Source organism: Drosophila suzukii, chromosome 3 (assembly GCF_043229965.1).
Source record: "Drosophila suzukii chromosome 3, CBGP_Dsuzu_IsoJpt1.0, whole genome shotgun sequence".
Taxonomy (NCBI): domain Eukaryota; kingdom Metazoa; phylum Arthropoda; class Insecta; order Diptera; family Drosophilidae; genus Drosophila; species Drosophila suzukii.
This window is the reverse complement of record NC_092082.1, coordinates 83,164,876-83,188,967: the sequence shown is the minus strand read 5'-3', so window position 1 is coordinate 83,188,967 and position 24,092 is coordinate 83,164,876. Positions and strand designations below refer to the sequence as shown.

General features: G+C 46.9%; 5 protein-coding genes across 5 annotated transcripts; all 5 read left to right on the top strand.

Annotated features, from left to right (window-relative positions):
• The first annotated feature begins 316 nt into the window (after positions 1-316).
• Positions 317-5,248, top strand: AOX3 (Aldehyde oxidase 3). Its single transcript, XM_017070625.4, has 8 exons — positions 317-490; positions 559-662; positions 1,123-1,277; positions 1,339-2,076; positions 2,146-2,379; positions 2,436-3,527; positions 3,584-4,292; positions 4,351-5,248. Exons 2-8 carry the CDS (start codon positions 623-625, stop codon positions 5,148-5,150), a joined length of 3,768 nt encoding a protein of 1,255 aa, XP_016926114.4. The 5' UTR covers positions 317-490; positions 559-622; the 3' UTR covers positions 5,151-5,248.
• Positions 5,249-5,595: 347 nt separating this feature from the next.
• On the top strand, positions 5,596-10,349 carry LOC108007012 (uncharacterized). Its single transcript, XM_017070617.4, has 6 exons — positions 5,596-5,968; positions 6,032-6,766; positions 7,249-7,482; positions 7,542-7,986; positions 8,058-9,095; positions 9,184-10,349. Exons 1-6 carry the CDS (start codon positions 5,756-5,758, stop codon positions 10,314-10,316), a joined length of 3,798 nt encoding a protein of 1,265 aa, XP_016926106.4. The 5' UTR covers positions 5,596-5,755; the 3' UTR covers positions 10,317-10,349.
• Positions 10,350-10,685: 336 nt separating this feature from the next.
• LOC108007014 (uncharacterized) lies at positions 10,686-15,045 on the top strand. Its single transcript, XM_017070620.4, has 6 exons — positions 10,686-10,933; positions 11,007-11,741; positions 11,853-12,086; positions 12,145-12,589; positions 12,661-13,695; positions 13,760-15,045. The coding sequence occupies exons 1-6, from the start codon at positions 10,721-10,723 to the stop codon at positions 14,887-14,889; spliced, it is 3,792 nt and encodes a 1,263-aa protein (XP_016926109.4). The 5' UTR covers positions 10,686-10,720; the 3' UTR covers positions 14,890-15,045.
• A 576-nt stretch (positions 15,046-15,621) lies between these two features.
• AOX1 (Aldehyde oxidase 1) lies at positions 15,622-21,035 on the top strand. Its single transcript, XM_017070624.4, has 6 exons — positions 15,622-15,883; positions 16,588-17,516; positions 17,640-17,873; positions 18,119-19,934; positions 19,993-20,613; positions 20,681-21,035. The coding sequence occupies exons 1-6, from the start codon at positions 15,844-15,846 to the stop codon at positions 20,860-20,862; spliced, it is 3,822 nt and encodes a 1,273-aa protein (XP_016926113.4). The 5' UTR covers positions 15,622-15,843; the 3' UTR covers positions 20,863-21,035.
• A 178-nt stretch (positions 21,036-21,213) lies between these two features.
• Positions 21,214-22,709, top strand: LOC108019320 (venom allergen-1). The gene is made up of 3 exons (XM_017087140.4): positions 21,214-21,812; positions 21,876-22,276; positions 22,354-22,709. Exons 1-3 carry the CDS (start codon positions 21,687-21,689, stop codon positions 22,667-22,669), a joined length of 843 nt encoding a protein of 280 aa, XP_016942629.4. The 5' UTR covers positions 21,214-21,686; the 3' UTR covers positions 22,670-22,709.
• The last annotated feature ends 1,383 nt before the right edge of the window (positions 22,710-24,092 follow it).

Here is a 24,092-nt window from a genome sequence, read left to right as displayed (position 1 = left end):
AAATTATACCTTTTGAATTTTATATTAATTTTTAATTAATAGAACTATCTCTAACATATCATCGTATTATTAGGGTACTCATGGTCTTCTTATGCCGAAAGAAAGCCCCCTTTCACCTATTTTCGCAGATATCGTGACTACTTGTCGGCTGCCAAAAACTTGCCGACGAATTGGATGGCAAAGCAACAAGCAAAATTCGACGCCGGCAGTTTTTTATATTGTTTTCTTAATTTTTTTTGCAGGCAGAGGTTTTTTATTTTGGGAGCAACCAGTCCACACAATCTGCAATTAACGTCGATCGTCAAGCTTGAAAATCTACTCAAATCGTTGTTAGCTCACTCGGAGTGTACATGTGAGTTTGTGTGTCGAAACTAACTTTTGTTTGTTTACGGCAGCCGAGGAAATCGCAATCTAAAAAACGAAAAAACGAACAGAAGACACGACTTTTCGATCAGTTGAACAACGGCAGTCGCAGCGACCGGAGCCAAAAGTGAGCAGCAAATGGAAAATAATGGAAAACCTCAGCCTAAGTCACTAAACTAATTGAATTATTTATAGAAAACACTTCAGAAGCTGACATTTAAATTGTTGTTGCCCTGTTATTATTGAGAAATCTGGCAGAATGACTACGAAATTCTTAATCAACGGGGTGCCCTATGCAGGTGAGTGGAAGTAATCGAGGTATCGATTAGGAGCCAAGACAATCAGTGCTCTAAAAATCAATGTAGCAACACAAAGATTAGACTTCAACTTGTAAATTCCTATAATAACACTTTCCCTAACTTCTAAGTAATTTTAAAGTTCTATAGTTAGGGTAAAAATTGACATTACAGGGGGTGTTTACTTTTTGAACGTTGTGACGCTTCGACTCATATACCATAAGCATATCATTAGTTCCGTTAGATCCACAAAATGTAGGGGTTGTGCAGCTCGAATAAAGTTAAACAGAAATTACATATATTTCGGTATCTAATAACGGGTAAAAAAAATTAGAGTCCAAATGCTATGCCTATTGTTTATTGTTTTTTACGAGCTCAAATACAGGTTTTTGTAATTAAATATGTATACTTTTTTGTGCTCGAGCCTTACTCATCTCCCCACAATACCTTTTATATTTCACAGTGAATCTAACTAATTTCCCTCCGGATATTACCCTGAACACCTTTATCCGGGAGCATGCCCAACTTACGGCCACCAAATTTATGTGCCAAGAGGGAGGATGTGGCGCCTGTATTTGTGTGGTTCGCGATGGGAAACGCAGTTGGGCAGTGAACTCGGTTTGGAAAGATGCTGTACCCACCAGTTCCAATAGATCACTAATGACCTTCCTCTTTATAGTGCCTCACCCTGCTGAATACCTGTGCCCAGCTGGAGATCGTGACCGCCGAGGGATTGGGTAATCAGCGCACCGGCTACAATCCCATCCAGAAGCGACTGGCCAAGATGAATGGCACCCAGTGCGGCTTCTGTTCCCCTGGATTCGTGATGAATATGTATGGCTTACTGCAGCAAAACAATGGCCAGGTTAGCATGTCGGAGGTGGAGAACTCTTTTGGAGGTAATATCTGCCGATGCACTGGCTATCGTCCCATTCTGGATGCCATGAAGTCCTTTGCCGTGGACAGCAACATTGAGATTCCTGCCGAGTGTGCGGATATTGAGGATCTAAAGCCTCGAAACTGCCCGAAGACGGGACAAGCCTGCAGTGGCACCTGCCGTCAACCATCCACTTTGGTCTACGAAGATGGAAGTCAGTGGCACTGGCCCAAGAATCTAACGGAACTTTTTGAGGCACTCGATAAGGTCAAGGACTCGGAAGAGTTCATGCTGGTGGCTGGCAATACGGCTCATGGAGTCTACCGAAGATCCCCCGACATTAAGCACTTTATCGATGTGCACGGAGTGGATGAACTGCATCAGCACAGCTCTGAAGGGCAGCAATTAAAGCTGGGAGCTAATCTGAGTCTCACCCAGACAATGGAGATCCTTTGGACTACTTCCAGGCGACCAGGCTTTGAGTATTTAAATGTCCTGTGGAGTCACATCGACCTGATTGCTAATGTTCCAGTGCGAAATGTAAGTTTTTTGTTATGTTGGTATAATTATTATTATTTGAATATTATTTCATACTTCTTCTCTTTAAAGTCTGGTACCTTGGCGGGAAATATATCTATTAAGAAGCAACATCCTGAATTCCCTTCGGATATCTTTATATCCTTCGAGGCTTTGGATGTTAAGGTGCTGGCTGCGAAAAACGCCACTGAAGAGAAGCAAATGTCCCTATCGGAATATCTGAGCACAAATGATAGGAAGCTGGTGCTCAAAGCATTCATACTTCCAGTCTATCCCAAGGATAAGTACATATACGACTCCTATAAGGTAAAATTAAATATTAGAAACTTTAATTATTTATAATAATATAATCCCCTCAACAGATCATGCCTCGTGCCCAGAATGCCCATGCCTATGTAAACGCTGCTTTTCTCCTAGAAGTGGAAACCAATTGCAAAGTAAAGTCAGCTCGAATTTGCTTCGGTGGAATTCGACCAGACTTTGTCCACGCCTCAGTCATAGAAAAACTACTGGTGGGCCAAAGTCCCTACGAAATTAAACTGGTGGAGCAGACATTCACCAAACTGGTGGATCTGATTAAGCCCGATGAAGTGCTGCCGGATGCCAGTCCCGTCTACCGCTCCAAGTTGGCCTGTGGCCTGTTCTACAAGTTCCTTCTGAAACACGCTCCCGAGGCAGAGGTGGGTGAGAAGTTCCGAAGTGGAGGCCAGATCCTGAAGCGGCCCCTCTCCTCTGGGATGCAAGTCTACCAGACCCAGAAGAAGAACTACCCCGTCACCCAGGCGGTGGAGAAGGTGGAGGGCATGATCCAGTGCTCGGGAGAAGCCACCTACATGAACGATATCCTGACCACTTCCAATAGTCTACACTGCGCATTCGTGGGGGCCACCAAAGTAGGAGCCACCATTGACCAGATTGATGCCTCGGACGCTCTCAAGGAACCTGGAGTGGTGGCCTTCTACAGTGCGAAGGATCTTCCCGGAACGAATACCTTTTGTGAGCCCAGTTTTGGTTACCAGGTGGAGGAGATCTTCTGCTCAGGATTGGTGCGCCACTCCGAACAGCCAGCTGGAATCATTGTAGCTTTAACTGCTGACCAGGCTCAAAGGGCTACGAAGCTGGTGAAGATCAGCTACAGCAATCCCATCCCCGACTTTAAATTGTTGCCCAGCTTGGGAGATGTGTTTGCCTCTCCCACTCCAGATCCATCAAGGATTGTTCCTGTATCCAAATCCGACTCAAAAGAGATCAAGTTCTCGGATCAGCCTGATAAGGAGGTGCGGGGCATCTTCGAAATGGGTCTGCAGTATCACTTCACCATGGAGCCCCAAACCACGGTGGCCATTCCCTTTGAAGATGGACTTAAGGTGTTCTCAGCCACCCAGTGGATGGATCACACCCAGTCTGTGATTGCTCATATGCTGCAGGTTAAGGTCAAGGATGTGCAGCTTCAGGTAGGTCTAACATTAGAATTATTATATCCGTGCATTAACCTGGTCATCCATTCCAGGTTCGCAGATTGGGTGGTGCCTATGGAGCAAAGATATCCCGTGGCAACCAGGTGGCCTGTGCCGCCTCCTTAGCTGCTTATAAGCTGAATCGTCCGGTTCGCTTCGTCCAATCACTGGAGTCCATGATGGATTGCAATGGCAAGCGGTGGGCTTGTCGCTCCGACTATCAATGCCACGTTAAGTCCAACGGCAAGATTGTGGGCTTGAACAATGATTTCTATGAGGACGCTGGCTGGAGTCCTAACGAAAGTCCCATTGAGGGTCACTCCAAATTTACGGCCACGAATTGCTATGATCTTACTGGAGACAACTTTAAGAACAATGGCCATGCTGTGCTCACAGATGCCCCCAGTTCCACTTGGTGTCGTGCCCCGGGATCTGTTGAGGGTATTGCCATGATGGAGAATATCATAGAGCATGTGGCTTTTGAAGTGCAGAAGGATCCTGCTGAAGTGCGACTGGCAAACATTCCGGCGAGCAATAAGATGTCCGAATTGCTACCCCCATTCCTGGAGTCCAGGGAGTATAAGCAGAGAAAGCAAGAGATTGAAACTTATAATGCCAAGAATCGCTGGACGAAACGAGGTCTTGGGCTGGCAGTGATGGACTATCCCATTTTCTTCTTTGGACAGTATCCGGCTACAGTGGCCATTTATCATGTGGATGGAACCGTTGTGATTAGCCATGGAGGCATTGAAATGGGACAGGGTAAGGGTTTCCTATAGGTAGGTATACTTACAATAAGTTATCTTTAATTTAATTGCAGGTATGAACACAAAGGTGGCTCAGGTGGCTGCCTACACCCTGGGAATCGATTTAAGCTTTATCAAGGTGGAATCTTCTGATACCATTAATGGGGCCAATTCCATTGTCACTGGTGGAGCTGTGGGTAGCGAAAGTCTGTGCTTTGCCGTTCGTAAGGCCTGCGATACTTTGAAAGCTCGCTTGGAGCCGGTGAAGAAGCAGGGCGCCTCTTGGGTGGAGACAGTGGCAGCCGCCTATGCCAAGTCCATCAGCCTAATCGCCTCTGATCTCTACAAACAGGGCGATATGCAGAACTATCATGTTTATGGTCTGGCTTTAACCGAAATAGAGCTGGATGTGCTTACTGGAAACAGTCAGATCAAGCGTGTGGATATCCAGGAGGATGCTGGAGAGAGTCTGAGTCCCTATATAGACATTGGACAAGTCGAAGGAGCTTTTGTGATGTGTCTGGGTTACTGGATGAGTGAGCAGTTGGTGTACGATCGAGAAACAGGTCGTCTGCTCACCAATCGCACCTGGAACTACAAGCCACCGGGTGCCAAGGATATTCCCATCGATTTCCGCGTTGAACTCCTCCAGAAACCAAATCCGACTGGAGCGGGATTCATGCGGTCGAAGGCCACTGGAGAACCACCCTGCTGCCTAGCTGTCAGCGTGGTCTTCGCCCTTAGACAGGCTCTGGATTCAGCTCGCAAGGATGCGGGACTTCCTCGGAAGTGGATCCGTCTGGGAGCTCCCACAACTCCGGAAACTTTGGTGGTCAATGCTGGACATGAAGCAGCAAGCTTTAGACTTAAGTAAATCTTCAATTGGGTTTTTGCACATCTTTTATACACTGTTTTGGTATATCTTTTATATTATCTATTATAATCATTACACAAATAAATTCAAAACTTGCACTGAGTTACTTTTTCAAAAAGCAATCGAAGACAAACATATCTTATCAATTAAAGTGAATTTTTATAACGATTAAATTGATTTGTATCAGGGTGGTAAATATTAACATAGGCTTATCGTTCTTACGTGTCTATTATAGCAGTTTTTGGAATATTTCTATAATCTTAAAAAAAAATAAACATTTCTTGCATTAAAAAAAATTACCCAAATTTGTATCTAGTGGTCTCAAGATATTTCTTAAGTGTGATTTCATTCACTTTTACATGTCTTAACTTGTCTCTAAGAAACGATAAACTACCAATTTACATTATTATTTATTGATGTATTCTTTAATTAAATTGCTTAAATACCAACAGGAAAAATAGTTTAAGTTTGCACAGTTAAAAATTTTGCTCAGTGTACGCTCTAGATGGCACTTTCATCTGCACAGGTAATCAGGTTTCAGCAGCGCTTTGAAATAGAAAAGCTTGGCCAGAAGAGCCATTCATTCAACCGACGACTCTGCAGCGATGAGCATCAAGTTCAATGTAAATGGATTCCCCTATGAGGTGCAGGCGGCGGACTATGCCCCGGACACCACCCTCAACACCTTCCTTCGGGAGCACCTGCATCTGACGGCGACCAAGTTCATGTGCCTGGAGGGCGGATGCGGCTCCTGCGTCTGCGTCATCCGCAGGCGCCACCCAGTCACCCAGGAGGTCCAATCCCGGGCAGCCAACTCAGTAAGAAGACTTTCTCCAAAGAAAATCTCAAGAATTGAAATATGTTTGCCACCCATTAAACAGTGCCTGACGCTCTTGAACACCTGTGACGATGTGGAGATCATGACGGATGAGGGACTGGGCAACCAGCTGAGTGGCTACCATCCCATTCAGAAACGCCTAGCTCAGATGAATGGCACCCAGTGTGGCTACTGTTCACCTGGATTTGTGATGAACATGTACGGATTGTTGGAGCAGCATCGCGGTCAGGTGAGCATGTCCCAGGTGGAGGATGCCTTCGGGGGAAACCTTTGCCGCTGCACTGGCTACCGACCCATCCTGGATGCCATGAAGTCCTTTGCGGTGGACAGCAACATAGAGGTTCCCCCGGAGTGCGTAGACATAGAGGACTCCTTCGAGCTTCTCTGCCCGCGAACTGGTCAATCCTGCAAGGGCAGCTGCTCGAGACCTCCTCTGAGGGATCAAGGAGGAAGCTCCTGGTACTGGCCCAAGTCGCTGGCGGAGCTCTTCTCGGCCCTTGGTCAGGTGAAGAATGGAGAACCCTATATGCTGGTTTCTGGGAACACTGCCCATGGAGTTTACCGGAGACCCAGGGACATTCGACACTTCATCGACGTGAACTTGGTGCCGGAGTTGAGACAGTACAGCATCGAAGCGGATCACCTGTTCCTCGGCGGGAATGTGACTCTCACGGATGCCATGCAGGTGTTCCTGGTGGCTGCCAAGAGGCCCGGATTCGAGTATTGTGCCCAGTTGTGGCAGCATTTCAACCTGATTGCCAATGTGCCGGTGCGAAATGTAAGTAGAGCACTCCATAAATCCACGAAACTCGTTTTGGCGCTTGGGAAAGATGAAGATTAGCGAAATTTGTAGTAGTCTTGGCATTTTAATGCTCTTTCTTCTTAGTTTTATCTCTACTACTAATTGAAAATTTTTAAAAATTTTTAAATATTTTTTTATTGTAAAGAAAAGGTTCTTTCATAATTAAGATAATTAATTTAGTTTTTCGAGTTAAAGCATTTTCACTCTTCATTCTCCATCTTTTTGACTAAACCAAGCAACTCTTTACCTTAGAGAACATTTTAGCTTAAAACTCATTTTACTTTCACAACAGAGATAGTAAATCAATTTAAGTAGCTATAAACACTGAGAAAAAATGATTCAAGTTTTGATAAGTTAACATTTATTAACATATAAAGGGATATAGTAACATAAAAAATACTGAATTTGATTTTACAGTTTCTCCATTGAGCAATAAGTACTTTTCTATATTTTAACAGAATGGCACTCTGGCAGGCAACATAAGCATCAAGAAGCAGCATTTTGAATTTCCCTCCGATGTGTTCATCACTTTTGAGGCTTTGGATGTTCATGTCCTGGTTTACGACAATCCCAGTATCCAAAGGGTGATGAGCCTGCTGTCCTATCTCAGCGATACAACCTCTAAGCTGGTGCTAGGTGGTTTTATCCTGAAAGCCTATCCAAAGGACAGATATCTATTCAGATCTTACAAGGTAGATAAATGATTCCTTAAATAACAAAAAATTTTTAAAATTTCTTTTGCAAATAACAGATCTTGCCAAGAGCTCAGAATGTTCATGCTTATGTGAATGCCGGATTCCTTATTGAATGGCAGGATCTACAGCGCCGGATTGTGGCCTCTGCTCGAATTTGTTTTGGAAATATTCGACCAGATTACATTCACGATGACCAAGTGGAGCAACTGCTGGCAGGAAGGGATCTTTATGACCCAGCCACAGTTTCACAGATCTTTCAACAACTTCTAGCAACCATTCAACCCGAGGAACGGCCGCCAGAAGCCTCACCGGAATATCGGCAGATCCTGGCCTGCTCCTTGCTCTACAAGTTCCTGCTGGCCACCTCACCCAAGGAGCGGGTTCGAGATAGATATCGATCTGGAGGTTTGCTTTTGGAGAGACCCCTATCTTCTGGCAGCCAATCCTTTGAGACCATCAAGAAAAACTATCCAGTCACTCAACCAGTGCAGAAGTTAGAAGGTAAGCCTTAAAAGGTTTTAATAATTACTGAATATAATTTATTCCCTTTTTCAATTTATTGTATTTTCAAGGTCTCATCCAATGTTCTGGAGAGGCCACCTATATGAACGATCTGCTGACCACCTCGAATGCAGTGCACTGTGCCTTTGTGACTGCAAAGCGAGTTGGTGCCACCATCGAACAGATTGATCCATCTGCTGCTCTTCAGTGCAAGGGAGTGGTGGCTTTCTACTCCGCCAAGGATATTCCGGGCTCCAATAATTTTGTTCTAGTGGATCAATTTACCCCAGAGGTGGACGAGGTCTTCGCAGTTGGACGTGTCAAGTATTATGATCAGCCTTTGGGAGTGATTGCTGCCCTCACCCATGATGCAGCTGTCTATGCTGCCACTTTGGTGGTGGTCACATATGCCAGGGATCAGAGGAAGATTTTCGCGACCATGAATCAAGTGCTGGCGGAAAAGCAAACCGATCGGATTGTATATCTAAAAAAGGATCTGATAGAACCTCCAAAGTTGCCTCCTCTTGCAGCAGGGGATGTCCTTGGAAGAGGGATTTTGGAACTGGAATCACAATACCACTTTACCATGGAGCCACAAACAACGATCGTGGTTCCCTTAGACAACATCCTGCAGGTGTACTGTGCCACCCAGTGGATGGATGCCACCCAGGGAGCCATTGCCCACATGCTGCGCGTCAGTGTGAACTCCATTCAACTCCAAGTTAGAAGAGTGGGTGGAGCCTATGGCGCCAAGGTCACCAGATGCAATTTGGTGGCCTGCGCAACCGCCCTGGTGGCTTCCAAGCTGAGAAGACCTGCCCGGTTTGTCCAGACCATCGAATCTATGATGGAAACGCTTGGCAAACGATGGGCTTGCCGTTCGGATTACGAGTTCCGAGTAAAGGCGAATGGATCTATCATCATGTTAACCAACAATTACTACGAGGATGCGGGATGTAATCTTAATGAGAACGTCGTAGACTTTTTGACGCTGCCAATCCTAAGAAATGTTTACAACCTGACGGACTCAAACTACAGGGCACAAGGCAGTGCCATCAGAACAGATGCACCCAGTTCCACTTGGTGTCGAGCTCCTGGTTCTGCGGAGGGTAAGTTAAAAATATTTTACTGGTATTTGTTTATTCATTTTAATATCAACAAAACAAGTTTATTAACGGCTAGTTTTTCCATTCACAGGAATTGCCATGACGGAAACTGCCTTAGAGCATATTGCCTTTACCCTTCAACTAGATCCTGCCGATGTTCGCTTGGTTAATCTTCAGCAGGGAAACAAAATGGTGCAGTTGCTACCAAAGTTCTTGACCTCCACTGAGTACCGTAAGCGACGGGAACAGATTAATGTATTCAACATGCAAAACCGATGGCGCAAAAGAGGTTTGGGATTGGCTCTAATGAGTTTTCCGCTAAACACTACTGTGGCTTTCAACTATCCCGTCACTGTGGCCATCTACCATGAAGACGGATCGGTGGTGATCTCACATGGTGGCATTGAGATTGGTCAGGGAGTAAACACCAAGGCGGCCCAGGTGGCTGCCCTCGTTCTCGGGGTTCCCCTGGATCAGGTGAGTGTGGAGGCCAGCAACACGGTCAGTGGAGCCAACGCCATGCTGACGGCCAACTCGATGACCAGCGAGATGGTTGGATTAGCGGTAAAGAAAGCCTGCGACACTCTGAACCAGCGACTGGCTCCGGTGAAGGAGAGATTAGGTCCTCGGGCCACCTGGGTGCAGGTGCTCCAGGCGGCCTACTTGCAGCCCGTCTTCCTCATCGCCACGGAATCGTACAAGTTGGGTGACATACCCAACTACAACATCTACGGACTAAGTCTTACCGAACTGGAGCTGGACATTCTGACGGGCAACCATCTGATCCGCCGGGTGGACATCCTGGAGGATGCCGGGGAGAGCCTGAGTCCACACATCGATGTGGGTCAAGTGGAGGGCGCCTTTGTGATGGGCCTGGGCTACTATCTTACCGAGCAGCTGAAGTATGACCGCCAGACAGGTCGGATTCTGACGAACCGAACCTGGAACTACCATCCTCCTGGAGCCAAGGACATCCCAATCGACTTTCGCATCGAGCTGCTGCAAAAGAGTCCCAATCCCGTGGGATTCATGCGATCCAAGGCCACCGGAGAGCCAGCTTTGTGCCTGGCTGTCGGAGTACTCTTTGCTATGCAGCACGCCATCCAGTCGGCTAGGAAGGATGCGGGACTTCCCAGGGAGTGGGTGCGGTTGGGCGCACCAACGACGCCGGAGACGGTGGTCCTGAACTCCGGAAGCCAGGTGGAAACATTCGTTTTAAAATAACAAAATTGATTATGATTTTTGTTTATCTTGGAATATTATTCTGTATTATACACAATGGGACTTCATGTAATCCGATTTACGTATACTATAGTATGTTTATATTTTATTTAAATTAATATAATCTTTTTCACGTCATGGAACTATATCATACAATACTTTTAATGTTCTCAAAATCACTGAATAAATTAAAATTCGATCTTCAATTTGTGATTCTTAATACTTTACCGTTAACCTTATTAAAATGCAATTTCCAAGTTGCAAGATTTCGCACAGTGCCCGCTTTGACGGCATAAATCTGCTCGAACTCGTTTAGCCAAATTATCGTGTAATCAGGTTTTGGCAGTGCTTTGAAATAGAAACGCCTTACCAAAAGAGCACTCCATTCGCCATACGACTCTGCAGTGATGAGCATCAAATTCAACGTGAACGGACTCCCCTATGAGGTTCAGGCGGCGGACTATGCCCCGGACACCACCCTCAACGCCTTCCTCCGGGAGCACCTGCATCTGACGGCCACCAAGTTCATGTGCCTGGAGGGTGGATGCGGCTCCTGCATTTGCGTAATCAGCAGGCACCACCCAATCACCCAGGAGGTCCAGTCACGGGCAGCCAACTCGGTATGTGACTTTTTCAACGCAATAATAAAAGAAACCCGTGCGAAAAAATATTCATTTTTTATATTTGTTTCAGTGTCTGACGCTGCTCAATACCTGTGATCAAGCAGACATCTTTACTGATGAGGGACTCGGTAACCGAGTGAGCGGCTATCATCCAATCCAAAAGCGCCTTGCCCAGCTGAATGGATCTCAGTGTGGCTATTGTTCACCTGGATTTGTGATGAACATGTACGGATTGTTGGAGCAGCATCGCGGTCAGGTGAGCATGTCCCAGGTGGAGGATGCCTTCGGGGGAAACCTTTGCCGCTGCACTGGATATCGACCCATCCTGGATGCCATGAAGTCATTCGCGGTGGACAGCACCATAGAAGTTCCCCCGGAGTGCGTGGACATTGAGGACTCCTTCGAGCTTCTCTGCCCGCGAACTGGTCAATCCTGCAAGGGCAGCTGCTCAAGACCTCCTTTGAGGGATCAAGGAGGAAGCTCCTGGTACTGGCCCAAGTCGCTGGCGGAGCTCTTCTCGGCCCTTGGCCAGGTGAAGAATGGAGAACCCTATATGCTGGTCGCAGGGAACACGGCACATGGAGTCTACCGTAGACCCAGGGACATCCGACACTTCATTGACGTGAACATGGTGCCCGAGCTAAGGCAGTACAGCATTGAAGCGGATCACCTGCTTCTGGGTGGAAACGTTACACTCACAGATGCCATGCAGGTGTTTCTACTGGCCGCCAAGAGGCCCGGATTCGAGTATTGCACCCAGTTGTGGCAGCACTTCAACCTGATTGCCAATGTGCCTGTGCGAAATGTGAGTAGTAATTAAAAGTTATCAATACATTTTTACCAGTTTTGAAAATAATTACTATAAACCAGTTTAAGTAGCTATTAAAATTCAAAACCTTTTGTTTTGTTTCGACAGAACGGCACTTTGGCAGGCAATATTACCATTAAAAAGGAGCACCCCGAGTTTCCATCCGACGTCTTTATCACATTCGAGGCTTTGGATGTACATGTCCTGGTCTACGATAATCCCAGTAGTAACAAGGTTGTGAGTCTGTCGTCCTACCTCATTGATACCACTCCTAAACTGGTGTTGGGTGGCTTTATTTTGAAAGCCTATCCCAAGGACAAATACCTTTTCGGATCGCACAAGGTAAAGTAATGTTTAGCACTACTTAGTTCTATCAAATAACTGTTTAGCAATTTAATAGATTTTGCCGAGAGCGCAGAATGTGCATGCCTATGTGAACACGGGTTTCCTTATTGAATATGAGAACATTCAGCGTAGAATTGTGCAATCTGCTCGCATATGTTTCGGAAATATCTCACCAGATTTTGTGCACGCGGAGAAACTAGAGAACCTTCTCTCTGGCAAAGATCTTTACGATCCCACCACAGTTGCACAGATCTTTCAACAACTTCCAACTATTATTCAACCCGAGGAACGGCCACCGGAAGCCTTTCCGGAATATCGTCGAATCCTGGCCTGCTCCTTGCTCTACAAGTTCCTGCTGGCCACCGCACCCAAGGAGCGGGTTCAAGAAAGATTTCGTACAGGAGGATTGCTGCTAGAGAGACCTCTTTCTTCTGGCAGCCAATCCTTTGAGACCATCAAAAAGAACTACCCAGTCACTCAACCAGTACAGAAATTAGAAGGTGAGCCTGACAAGGTTATCAGAATTACTTGTTATCATTTTTTCCTTTTTCCTATTTATTGTATTTTCAAGGTCTCATCCAATGTTCTGGAGAAGCCACTTATATGAACGATCTGCTGACCACCTCGAATGCAGTACACTGTGCCCTTGTGACCGCAAAGCGAGTTGGGGCCACCATCGAGAAGATCGATCCTTCCGCTGCCCTCCAGTACAAAGGAGTGGTGGCCTTCTATTCAGCCAAGGATATTCCAGGAGTAAACAATTTTGTCACTATAAATCAACTGAACCCCGAACCCGAGGAATTATTCGCAACTGGTCGAATCAAGTATTATGATCAGCCCTTGGGAGTGATTGCTGCCCTCACCCACGATATCGCAGTCTATGCTGCCACTTTGGTGGTGGTCACATATGCCAGGGATCAGCGAAGAATCTACACAAGTATGAACCAAGTGCTGGCCGAAAACCAAACCGATCGGATCTTGAGCTCGAAGAAGGTGGACCTTGAACCTCTAGAAATACCTCTTGCGCCAGGTGATGTTCAAGGAAAGGGCGTCATTGAAATGGGATCCCAGTATCACTTCACCATGGAACCCCAAACGACGATAGTAGTGCCGTTGGATGACATCCTTCAGGTGTACTGTGCTACCCAGTGGATGGATGGCACCCAGGGAGCTATTGCCCAAGTGCTTCGTGTGAGTGCGAACTCTGTTCAGCTTCAAGTGAGAAGAGTTGGAGGAGCCTATGGTGTCAAGGAAACGAGGTGCAACTTTGGGGCATGTGCAGCTGCTCTGGTGGCCTCCAAATTGAAGCGCCCAACTAGATTTGTGCAGACCATCGAGTCCATGATGGAAACTATTGGCAAACGATGGGCTTGCCGATCGGATTACGAGTTCCGAGCGCGGGCTAATGGATCCATCATCATGTTGACCAATAACTATTATCAGGATGCTGGCTGCAGTCTAAACGAAAATGTCGTGGACTTTTTGACCCTGCCAACCCTAAAAAATGTGTACAACCTGAATGACTCGAACCTTAAGGCGAAGGGCAGTGCCATCCTAACAGACGCCCCCAGTTCTACTTGGTGTCGAGCTCCAGGAACTACAGAGGGTACGACTTAGCCGAACTATTTCAAAAATTATTTCATATTTTAAATCATATAACTTATCCACAGGCATTGCTATGACGGAGACAGTCATGGAGCATATAGCTTTTACCTGCGAGCTAGATCCCGCAGATGTTCGTCTAGTTAACCTCCACCCGGAAAGTAAAATGGTACATCTGCTGCCGAAGTTTCTGCAATCCACAGAGTACCGAAAAAGACGAGAGGAAGTTGATAAATTTAACGACCAAAACCGGTGGCGTAAACGAGGTCTAGGACTGGTTCTAATGAATTTCGCCTTGAACACCACCATCGCTTTTACATATCCAGCCACAGTAGCCATTTACCACGAGGATGGATCGGTGGTGATCTCACATGGTGGAATTGAGATTGGTCAGGGAGTGAACACCAAGGCGGCCCAGGTGGCTGCCCTTGTGCTGGGGGTTCCTTTGGAAAAGGTGCGAGTGGAGGCCAGCAACACGGTCAGTGGAGCCAACGCCATGCTGACGGCCAACTCGATGACCAGCGAGATGGTTGGATTAGCGGTAAAGAAAGCCTGCGACACTCTGAACCAGCGACTGGCTCCGGTGAAGGAGAGATTAGGACCTCGGGCCACCTGGGTGCAGGTGCTCCAGGCGGCCTATTTGCAGTCCGTCTTCCTCATCGCCACGGAATCGTACAAGTTGGGTGACATACCCAACTACAACATCTACGGATTGAGCCTCACCGAATTGGAGCTGGACATTCTGACGGGCAACCATCTGATCCGCCGGGTGGACATCCTGGAGGATGCCGGAGAGAGCCTTAGTCCGCACATAGATGTGGGTCAAGTGGAGGGCGCCTTTGTGATGGGCCTGGGCTACTTTCTTACCGAGCAGCTGAAGTATGACCGCCAGACAGGCCGAATTCTCACGAACCGCACCTGGAACTACCATCCTCCTGGAGCCAAGGACATCCCGATCGACTTTCGCATAGAGCTGCTGCAGAAGAGTCCCAATCCCGTGGGCTTCATGAGATCCAAGGCCACCGGGGAGCCAGCTTTGTGCCTGGCTGTGGGAGTTCTCTTCGCCATGCAGCACGCTATTCAGTCGGCCAGGAAGGATGCGGGACTTCCCAGGGAGTGGGTGCGGTTGGGCGCACCAACAACACCGGAGACGGTGGTCTTAAACTCCGGAAGCCAGGTGGAAGCATTCGCTTTGTAATAATTTCATATATTCCCGTTCACTTCGGGTTAGTTTTGAACGCTTTTGGATAACTAAATTTGGTGTAATGAGCTCTTGTATATAATTTTTAATCGTTTTTGTTTCTTTTTGAACATGTATTATATCCTATTCTCAATACTTCATTCTAATAAAGTATACCTATTAAAAAAGGTAATAATTTCATCTTTCTTTCTGTAGCATAAACCAAAACTATAGTTAAAATTGCATATATAGGGGCACTCCTTAATAGTGTTGTGCAATACTCTTTAGTTCGGTGTTTACACTAAATGTTCTCTGGAAACGTTTGGGTTAGCTTTACAAATTATTATTTAATACTCGCAGGTAAAACTACAACTTTTCAAAGAAAGTATACCCTTCATGGATAAGTATGTTTGTGTGATTGCAGAAAGCTTTCGACTTTTTCCATTTCAGTTACTCCCACTCCCCTCATTCCGAACCATAATATCAGACTTTATTTTGTTTAGAAAACTGAGCAAAACAAAATCGTCTAAACAATCCATTTCCTGATAAAGCTCTCCGATCCGAGAGAGGGAGAGTAATTAAAACCGGGCGTGAGATAACGTTTCATAGTGCTGTTCTATTATGATGCCGAATGGCGAGCGGAATGGAGAACATGGTAGTTAAGAGCGGAGCACGTGAACTTGAACTTGGGCACGCGAGAATCTCTTTTGGGACCGGAGAACGAATATATATGGGGCTCCGGAAGGCCCTAGCCCACAGTCGCTCGGAGATTGGCGAGGAAATCGCTCGAAACGGACAAGTGACCCGTTGCCTCATATGGTGAAATAACAAACATAGTTTCCAGAACCGCCTACCACCCAATAATTTTCGAAACACTGGCGTCAATTGAAGGCTAAAAAGGCTGCAGTTAATTTCACAACAATATTACCGACGGCTTTCAAGTGATTCGAGGTCTTATATAAGGCACAGATAATGGCTGGAAGAATTACAATCAACGGCACCATCCATGAAGGTGTGTATGCGAGTGTGGGCAGTTAATTGCTACTAGATTGATGGGGATGGGCTGTCATCTATAAGATTCTAGACTTCAACGAACAACGAACTGAGACGCCAATTCGACGACGAAATACCTGCTACTCAGACGTTAGGTGGTTAAATTTTTTTTTTGGATAATTAATTATAGTGTTATGATATTGAGAATGAGGTCTTCTTTTGATAGTAAGAAAATGAATGTCATGGTGTTCCAATATAATTTTTTAAAGGACAGTTATAACGATAATGCAATAATTATATCACAATTTTTTTTATCAGAACTATGACAATTAGTTGACGAAAATGTAATTGGGTTAAAAAAATAGACTTTGAACTCATATACCTGAAAAGTAATTCCAAACGACGTAGAATTCTGTAAGTTATGTATTTTACAACAGTTCTGAGTAATAAAATGTTTGTTTACGGTTGTTTGAGTAACCATTACAGTTAATTAACTGAACAGTATTGAGTATCCGTACTTGGTTTTTGTTTATCTTAGCAAGAAGTAATATTATACAAATATTTTATTGATAGAAAGCACAAAAAATGACAAAAGTTATTTGCTTCTGACCAGGAGATATTAACAAACATTGCGTTGACAAGTTGTGACGGTTTAAACTGCCTGATAAGATAACACCTCAACTGTGTAGTTACTGATTGCATCGTTTTTACCACCCCACCCAGTTAATCTGGCTGCTCTGCCGGCGGATATCTCGCTGAACACCTTCATCCGGGAGTACGCAGGCTTGACGGGCACAAAGTTCATGTGCCAGGAGGGCGGATGCGGCGTCTGCGTCTGCACCTTGAGTGGACTGCATCCGGAGACCGGGGAGCCGCGCACCTGGGCGGTCAACTCGTGCCTCACGCTGCTGAACACCTGTTTAGGTCTGGAGGTGACCACCTCGGAGGGGTTGGGTAACAAGCGGACCGGCTACCATGCCATCCAGCAGCGATTGGCCAAGATGAACGGCACCCAGTGCGGCTACTGCTCGCCGGGAATCGTGATGAACATGTACGGCCTGCTGAAATCAAAGGGCGGCAAGGTGACCATGGAGGAGGTGGAGAATTCCTTTGGAGGCAACATCTGCCGCTGCACTGGCTATCGCCCCATCCTGGATGCCATGAAGTCCTTTGCGGTGGACAGTAACATCCAGGTGCCGGCCGAGTGCATTGACATTGAGGATCTGAGCACCAAGCAGTGCCCCAAGACGGGTCAAACCTGCTCCGGAAGTTGCAAGAAGCAGCAGCCCAAGGGCAGCCAATTGTATCCGGATGGCAGTCGCTGGAGTTGGCCAGAGAATTTGGGGGAGCTCTTTGCCGCCCTGCAGGGAGCAGTCAAGGAGAAGCTTCCTTATATGTTTGTGGCTGGCAATACTGCCCATGGAGTCTACAGACGTAGTCCGGACATCAAGGCATTCATCGATGTGTCCGGCCTGGCGGAGCTCAAGGGTCACAAGCTGAGCTCGGATAAGTCCTCCCTAACCCTTGGAGGCAACCTGAGCCTCAGTGAAACCATGGAGCTGTGCCGTCAGTTGGAGAAAACCAAGGGTTTCGAGTATCTGGGCCAGGTGTGGCAACACCTCGATTGGATCGCCAATGTTCCAGTGCGCAATGTAAGTCAAATTGGAGTGTCTTATCACTTGTAAGCCCTCAACGCTTATCTAATCAGAATATCACCCTTTGAAAAAAACACCTTGAGTACCTGTTGTTTATCGACCCATTTCGCATTAACCCAGGCTGGCACCTTGGCGGGCAACCTGGCCATCAAGCATGCCCACCCGGAGTTCCCCTCGGATGTGTTCATTGTCCTGGAGGCCCTCGATGCCCGTGTGATTGTCCAGGAGGCGGTGAACAAGCAGAAGACTGTGAGCCTGGCCAGCTATCTTGGTGGATCCATGGAGGGAAAGATTGTACGGGGCGTGGTGCTATCCGCTTACCCCAAGGAGCGATTTGCCTTTGACTCTTACAAGGTTAGTATTTATAAAAGACAACGCAAATCGATATTATTTCATATCAATAATAGTGCACTTCAGAGGTATATTATCAACCAGACACTCTTAATTGCTTGTAAACACTACTTAATGCAGAATATTATACACAAAGTAGTTTACAATAATTTCTTGTTACTCTCTAAAATGATAAAATATAAATTTTTTAGTTTTCATAGATAAATATCTTATTAATCCAAAATTAATTATATTTTTGTTGTAAACAGATTATGCCCCGTGCTCAGAATGCCCATGCCTATGTGAATGCTGCCTTCCTCGTCGAGTTTTCTGGAGACTCCAAGGTGAAGTCATCCCGCATTTGCTTCGGTGGAATCAATCCGGAATTCGTACATGCCACGGCAATTGAAAAGTTGATCCAAGAGAAAAATCTTTTTGAGAATGGATTGGTGGAGAAGGCCTTTGGACAACTTTCCACCCTGCTTCAACCCGATGAAGTCCTACCAGACGCCTCTCCGGCATATCGTCGCAAGTTGGCCTGTGGACTCTTCTACAAGTTCCTTTTGAAAACAGCATCTGAGAGGAAACAGGGGTTGGCCAGTCGGTTCGTGACAGGAGGTTCTCTCCTCAAACGGCCCGTGTCCAGTGGCCAACAGAGCTTCGAGACCTTCCAGGAGCACTACCCGGTGACCAAGGCCACGGAGAAACACGAGGGTCTGATCCAGTGCTCCGGCGAAGCCACCTACGCCAACGATTTGCCCACCCAGCACAATCAGCTGTGGGTGGCGTTTGTGTCCGCCAAGAAGGTAGGCGCCAAGGTGATCAAAGTGGATCCACAGCCAGCTCTCGATCTTCCCGGAGTGGTGGCGTACCTGGATGCCAAGGACATTCCGGGACCTAACTACGTTGGGCCCAAGATCAGGGATCAATTCTTCTTCGCACAGGAAGAGGAGCTATTCGCCACCGGGGAGATTAAGTTCTTTGGTCAGCCCGTCGGCTTGATCGTGGCCAACTCCAACTCCCTGGCTAATCGGGCTGCAGAGTTGGTGAAGCTGACCTACGAGGGCGGAGCAGAAGAGCTGCTGCCCAGCTTGAAGCATGTGCTGGACAAGGTTGGATCTGAAGCTGGCAATAACAAGAGATTAGAGCAGAAGGTCAAGTCCACCATCGATGTCCTGGAGCTGGAGGAACCTTTTGATGTGAGCTCCTCCGGTCAGCTAGACATGGGTCTGCAGTACCACTACTACATGGAACCCCAGACCACAGTGGTTCTGCCCTTCGAGGGTGGGTTGCAGGTCTACGCGGCCACCCAGTGGATGGACCTCACCCAGGATTGCATCGCCAATATCCTGAATATCAAGACCAACGAGGTGCAGGTAAAGACGCGTCGCATTGGAGGAGGATATGGTGGCAAGGCGACTAGGGGCAACTTGGCCGCTGCAGCCGCTGCCGTGGCTGCTCACAAACTTAACCGACCCATTAGATTTGTCCAGTCCTTGGAATCCATCATGACCACTCTGGGAAAGCGATGGGCCTTCCACTGCGACTACGACTTCTTTGTCCAGAAATCCGGAAAGATATCCGGCATCGTGAGCAGATTCTACGAGGATGCAGGCTACCTGTCCAACGAGTCACCTATTAGCCACACTGTAATGCTTTCCAAGAATTGCTACGAGTTCAGTGAAAACTACAAGCTGGATGGCTTCCTGGTCTACACGGATTCACCATCGAACACCCCTTGCCGTGCTCCTGGTTCCGTGGAGGGCATCGCCATGATTGAAAACATGATCGAGCACATTGCCTTCGAAACCGGACTGGATCCGGTCGATGTCCGTTATGCCAATATGTTGCCCGCCCACAAGATGGGCGAAATGATGCCCAGGTTCCTGGAGAGCACCAAGTACAAGGAACGCAGGGCGGCGGTAATTGCTCACAACAAGGAGAACCGCTGGCACAAGCGAGGATTGGGCCTGTGCATCATGGAGTACCAGATTGGATACTTTGGCCAGTTCCCCGCCACCGTGGCTATTTACCACAGTGATGGAACCGTGGTGGTCTCCCACGGAGGCATTGAAATGGGACAAGGTGAGTGGATTTCATCATTTGTCAAAAGAGCTAATCTAAATCTATCTTTTATCCCAAGGCATGAACACCAAGATCTCGCAGGTTGTGGGACACACTTTGGGCATTCCCATGGAGCAGGTTCGCATCGAGGCCAGCGATACCATCAACGGAGCCAACTCCATGGTCACCGGAGGAGCGGTGGGCAGTGAAATGCTCTGCTATGCGGTTCGCAAGGCCTGCGAGACCCTCAATCAGCGATTGGAACCTTTGAAGGAGGAGCTTAAGCCCCAGAATTGGCACGACCTCATCAAGGAGGCATATAACAGGAAGATTAACCTGATAGCCAGCGATCAGTGCAAACAGGGAGACATGGATCCCTACTCCGTGTGTGGTCTCTGTCTCACCGAAGTGGAGCTGGATGTCCTGACCGGCAACTACATTGTGGGTCGAGTGGACATCCTGGAGGACACCGGCGAGAGTCTGAACCCCAATGTGGACATTGGCCAGATCGAAGGGGCCTTCATGATGGGACTGGGTTACTGGACCAGCGAACAGGTCGTTGTGGATCCTCAGACAGGCGAGTGCCTCACAAATCGCACATGGACTTATAAGCCACCAGGAGCAAAGGATATACCCACGGATCTGCGCATTGAACTGCTGCCTAGGAGTCCCAATAAGGCGGGCTTCATGAGGTCCAAGGGTGAGTTTGATAGTTAAGACCTGTCTGAAATAATCCAACTAACTGGGAATCCTTTTCCTGTTTTTAGCCACTGGAGAGCCCGCCATCTGTCTGTCCGTCGCCGTGGCGTTTGCCCTGCAGCAGGCTCTGCAATCAGCTCGCGATGACGCTGGTCTTCCAAAGTCCTGGGTGACCCTTACCGCCCCGATGACCCCCGAGCACCTGGTCCTCCACGCGGGCACCGAGCCCAACCAGTTCAAGCTGAACTAAGAGGAAATCCAGTTCCTGACCGTGGGACACGGCACGTGGCTGCGATGAGAACGCTCCGATAAGCACGCCAAGATAACCTGCACTTACACCCCCACTTAACCTGGAGTCTAAACCCTAGACTAGTCGACATTGTGTTGTGTGCACAATAAATTAAAAACTTATCCAACGTTTAATCCAAATGACATTCATTGCTGGCCAGCCGACGGCCTGGGTCAACAGAAGCCCCTGTCAAGAGCTTCAGGCACTCGGAATTTACATTTTTCCCGTGCCTGGGCTCTTTTTAATGCTTAACACCTCAACACCCGGGGACACACCCCGCGACTACGAGTTCAGCTCTTCATTAATTTTAACATAAATTGTTGTATAGAAATTTTATGCCACGCGGAGCGTTAAGTGGCGGAAAGTGGGGGCGGATCGGGACAGGAGTTGCCTTGCGGTTGCGGCAGAAGGACAGGCGACTCTAATGGATTTTTCAAATATCACCAACTGCTGTGAACTTAATGAGCACATCCCTAACAAGAGTGTTCGATTGACACACTCCACAAAGGCTGTGCTAGCTTTAATCGAAGCCGTTGAAGGTCTCTGGGGTTGATTTGAAATGATATACCCATGTTTTCTAATTATTTCTACTTAAATAGAAAGCTTGACTATGGTATCTGAAATTTCTTTTGAAATAATGGTTGGCAACATATGCTACCTGTGATTTGTAACAGCTTTTTTAGTTTTGTTCCTAGAAGAAAATTGATATTCTTGAAATACTTTCCAAAGTGAGTCCAATAAATAAGCGTACTTCTCATAATAGAACCCACAGTCTATGAAAAAAAATGGAGCTGAATTGGTTGAAACTCGTAATGCTGCTCAAATGGTTTCACTTTGGTTGGGGCGAGTTTATCGACTTTTGCGAACTGCCCTACTGCGGAACCAATAACTTAGCCTGCAACAATCCATCAGTAAGTAAAAAGAGTTACCTTTGTTAACATAAGATCCTTCAAGATAAAGTTACATCCAATCAGAAATACAGCGTAATGTGTCCGTCGAATGCCAGGACTCTTTCCATGTCGAGGTACCGAAATGCTTTACTAAATGCCTTCAATGAGTTTCGCAACTATACGGCCGGTGGAAGGCAGAAGTATCTCAAAGGAGGGGCTGCCCGAATGTCCCGATTGAGTTACTCTACAGATCTTGAGGATTTAGCACGAATGGCGGTCATCACGTGCTCTGCACACAAGTTTTGCCTGAGCTCACCGGAGTTCTACTACGTAGGCACCAACCAAGGATCCACTTACTACCTGGGTAGCTTGAACGATTTCGAGGACCTCGAACTGATGCTAAGGACCATCCAAGATTGGACCAAATATGCGGATTACATCAATATGAAAATGGCTCTCTATATGCCGATTTCATTGGATAAAAGGTGGGGTTTATCATAATACCTTCTCAAGGTTTTGAAATAATATATCTACCTCCATATTATTGACTATTTCATTCCAGTGGAGCTGCAAAAGCTTTACTTTTAATGACCGATCGGAACACCCACGTGGGCTGCTCGGCAATGCGATTCACCGTGAACTCCGTCCACAATTTCATCTTCGTGTGCGCCTTTAGTACAGATATTTTCGTGGAACGTCCCATTTATCGGATGTCAAGTAAACCAGGAAGTGCCTGTAAGCGGTTGGATCCTACCTATTCAGCTTTGTGTGCCGGTGGCGAAAACTACGGTAATAATAAGCCCCAGCCCAACGCAATGGTCTTCCAATTACCCCTCGACATATCCAAGGGTCGACAGTCTTATGTTCCTGCCACATAGACCAAGCTTTAAGTAAACTTTTAAATTCGCATAGCAAAAATGAGTTTTTGTTTCTCTAGTTTTTTTGAGAGTGCTGATGGCCAGACAAACGTACACGCCCCTGGATACCCAAACATAAAATCTGAGCACAAAAACAAATAGTTAACACCCAGACGTGGCCATCAAGGGGGCGGAAAAGCAGCAGCAACAGACATTTCAGCGCAGCCTCGATAATCACAGGACACATTTGCATATAAACACGCTTCCGGGCTGATGTCCTTCGCATGCAAATGAAAACATTAGCGAGGCACACGCGCATCCGCATCCGTACTCCCATCCGCATCTGGGAGTTGCAGATACAGCTACAGATACAAATGACATTCGTCGCTGTCGCTGTCGCCTCTTCCCTGCTTAAATATATATTTCAATTAAAATTTTACACACGAATAAATGCAAAGCCACGCCCAGCACATTAGATCCGTTCATTCGTCCCTCGGCCAAGTCCCAGTCGCCATCCCATTCAGCTCTCATCCGCGGATGCTCCGCTGGCAGTGTCCAACTTGTGTCGCTTGTTTATGAGCGTCTGAAGGCCACGAGAGCAGACAGCAGACACGGACATGGCCATAAAATGGTCCCGGTTTACTGGAGGGAGTACGAGGTCCAGATATAGATGCGGATGTGGATGCGGATAGGGCACAGGGATCAGTGCATTCAGGGCGGGGCGCCAATGGAGCATGCTGCTGAATGCCCACGGAATTATTCAAAAGTTTCACAGAGGAGACAGCATAGTGGATCCCATGAAACGATGAGTTTGGCATTGTGACAAGATGAACTGGCTGTCCCAAAAGGGACAATCATGGAAATGCAAGAAAAGTTGGCAATTTTATTTCGATTTTTAAAGTCTTAATACGTACCTAAATAAGAAAATCAAATGTTACTTTTGATATATTTGATACCAGAGTTTTTAGAACTTAAAGGATTATAAAAATGAAGACTATTTTGAAACCGCAGACGCCTTTTAACCACAGCTGTCTTATCAAATAATGTCTCTTTAGGTACCACCCTTTCTTATCCGGAAGTCTCTCAATCCGCCATTATGATGGTTTCCATTTCGAGAGCTACCCAGAGTCAACCATGAACTTGAACTTGCGACTGTAATAATAATAATAATGCAGATCCCGACTAACAATCCCTGCACCTCTCCACTTTCTGTCGGAGCTGGGCAGCTTTTATTTCTTTTTCATAGCCCAGCACATCCTCAATGCGTCTGTCCCAGCCTGTCTGCGACCATTGTCTGGCTTGCATTTCAAATTCTAAGCAAATTTGTCGACCCTGGGGAGGGGAGGGGGTCTTGGTGGAGATGGTAGGATCTGATTCCGGGGTGTGAGCAGGCGCAACATTTTATGAGCGTGCCCGCGATGCAGCGACTCAGATATGGCCAGGC

What these genes read in the sequence shown, in the direction of transcription:
- AOX3 (XM_017070625.4), top strand. Translation starts at nt 623, where the DNA reads ATGACTACGAAATTCTTAATCAACGGGGTGCCCTATGCAG. An exon ending in CTAATGTTCCAGTGCGAAAT is followed by an intron (nt 2,077 to 2,145) that starts GTAAGTTTTTTG and finishes TTCTCTTTAAAG; the next exon opens with TCTGGTACCTTGGCGGGAAA. An exon ending in AGGCATTGAAATGGGACAGG is followed by an intron (nt 4,293 to 4,350) that starts GTAAGGGTTTCC and finishes ATTTAATTGCAG; the next exon opens with GTATGAACACAAAGGTGGCT.
- LOC108007012 (XM_017070617.4), top strand. Translation starts at nt 5,756, where the DNA reads ATGAGCATCAAGTTCAATGTAAATGGATTCCCCTATGAGGTGCAGGCG. An exon ending in CCAATGTGCCGGTGCGAAAT is followed by an intron (nt 6,767 to 7,248) that starts GTAAGTAGAGCA and finishes ATATTTTAACAG; the next exon opens with AATGGCACTCTGGCAGGCAA. An exon ending in ATCTATTCAGATCTTACAAG is followed by an intron (nt 7,483 to 7,541) that starts GTAGATAAATGA and finishes TGCAAATAACAG; the next exon opens with ATCTTGCCAAGAGCTCAGAA.
- LOC108007014 (XM_017070620.4), top strand. Translation starts at nt 10,721, where the DNA reads ATGAGCATCAAATTCAACGTGAACGGACTCCCCTATGAGGTTCAGGCG. An exon ending in ACCTTTTCGGATCGCACAAG is followed by an intron (nt 12,087 to 12,144) that starts GTAAAGTAATGT and finishes GCAATTTAATAG; the next exon opens with ATTTTGCCGAGAGCGCAGAA. An exon ending in AGCTCCAGGAACTACAGAGG is followed by an intron (nt 13,696 to 13,759) that starts GTACGACTTAGC and finishes ACTTATCCACAG; the next exon opens with GCATTGCTATGACGGAGACA.
- AOX1 (XM_017070624.4), top strand. Translation starts at nt 15,844, where the DNA reads ATGGCTGGAAGAATTACAATCAACGGCACCATCCATGAAG. An exon ending in AGGCATTGAAATGGGACAAG is followed by an intron (nt 19,935 to 19,992) that starts GTGAGTGGATTT and finishes TTTTATCCCAAG; the next exon opens with GCATGAACACCAAGATCTCG. An exon ending in GGGCTTCATGAGGTCCAAGG is followed by an intron (nt 20,614 to 20,680) that starts GTGAGTTTGATA and finishes TCCTGTTTTTAG; the next exon opens with CCACTGGAGAGCCCGCCATC.
- LOC108019320 (XM_017087140.4), top strand. Translation starts at nt 21,687, where the DNA reads ATGGAGCTGAATTGGTTGAAACTCGTAATGCTGCTCAAATGGTTTCAC. An exon ending in TAGCCTGCAACAATCCATCA is followed by an intron (nt 21,813 to 21,875) that starts GTAAGTAAAAAG and finishes ACATCCAATCAG; the next exon opens with AAATACAGCGTAATGTGTCC. An exon ending in CCGATTTCATTGGATAAAAG is followed by an intron (nt 22,277 to 22,353) that starts GTGGGGTTTATC and finishes ATTTCATTCCAG; the next exon opens with TGGAGCTGCAAAAGCTTTAC.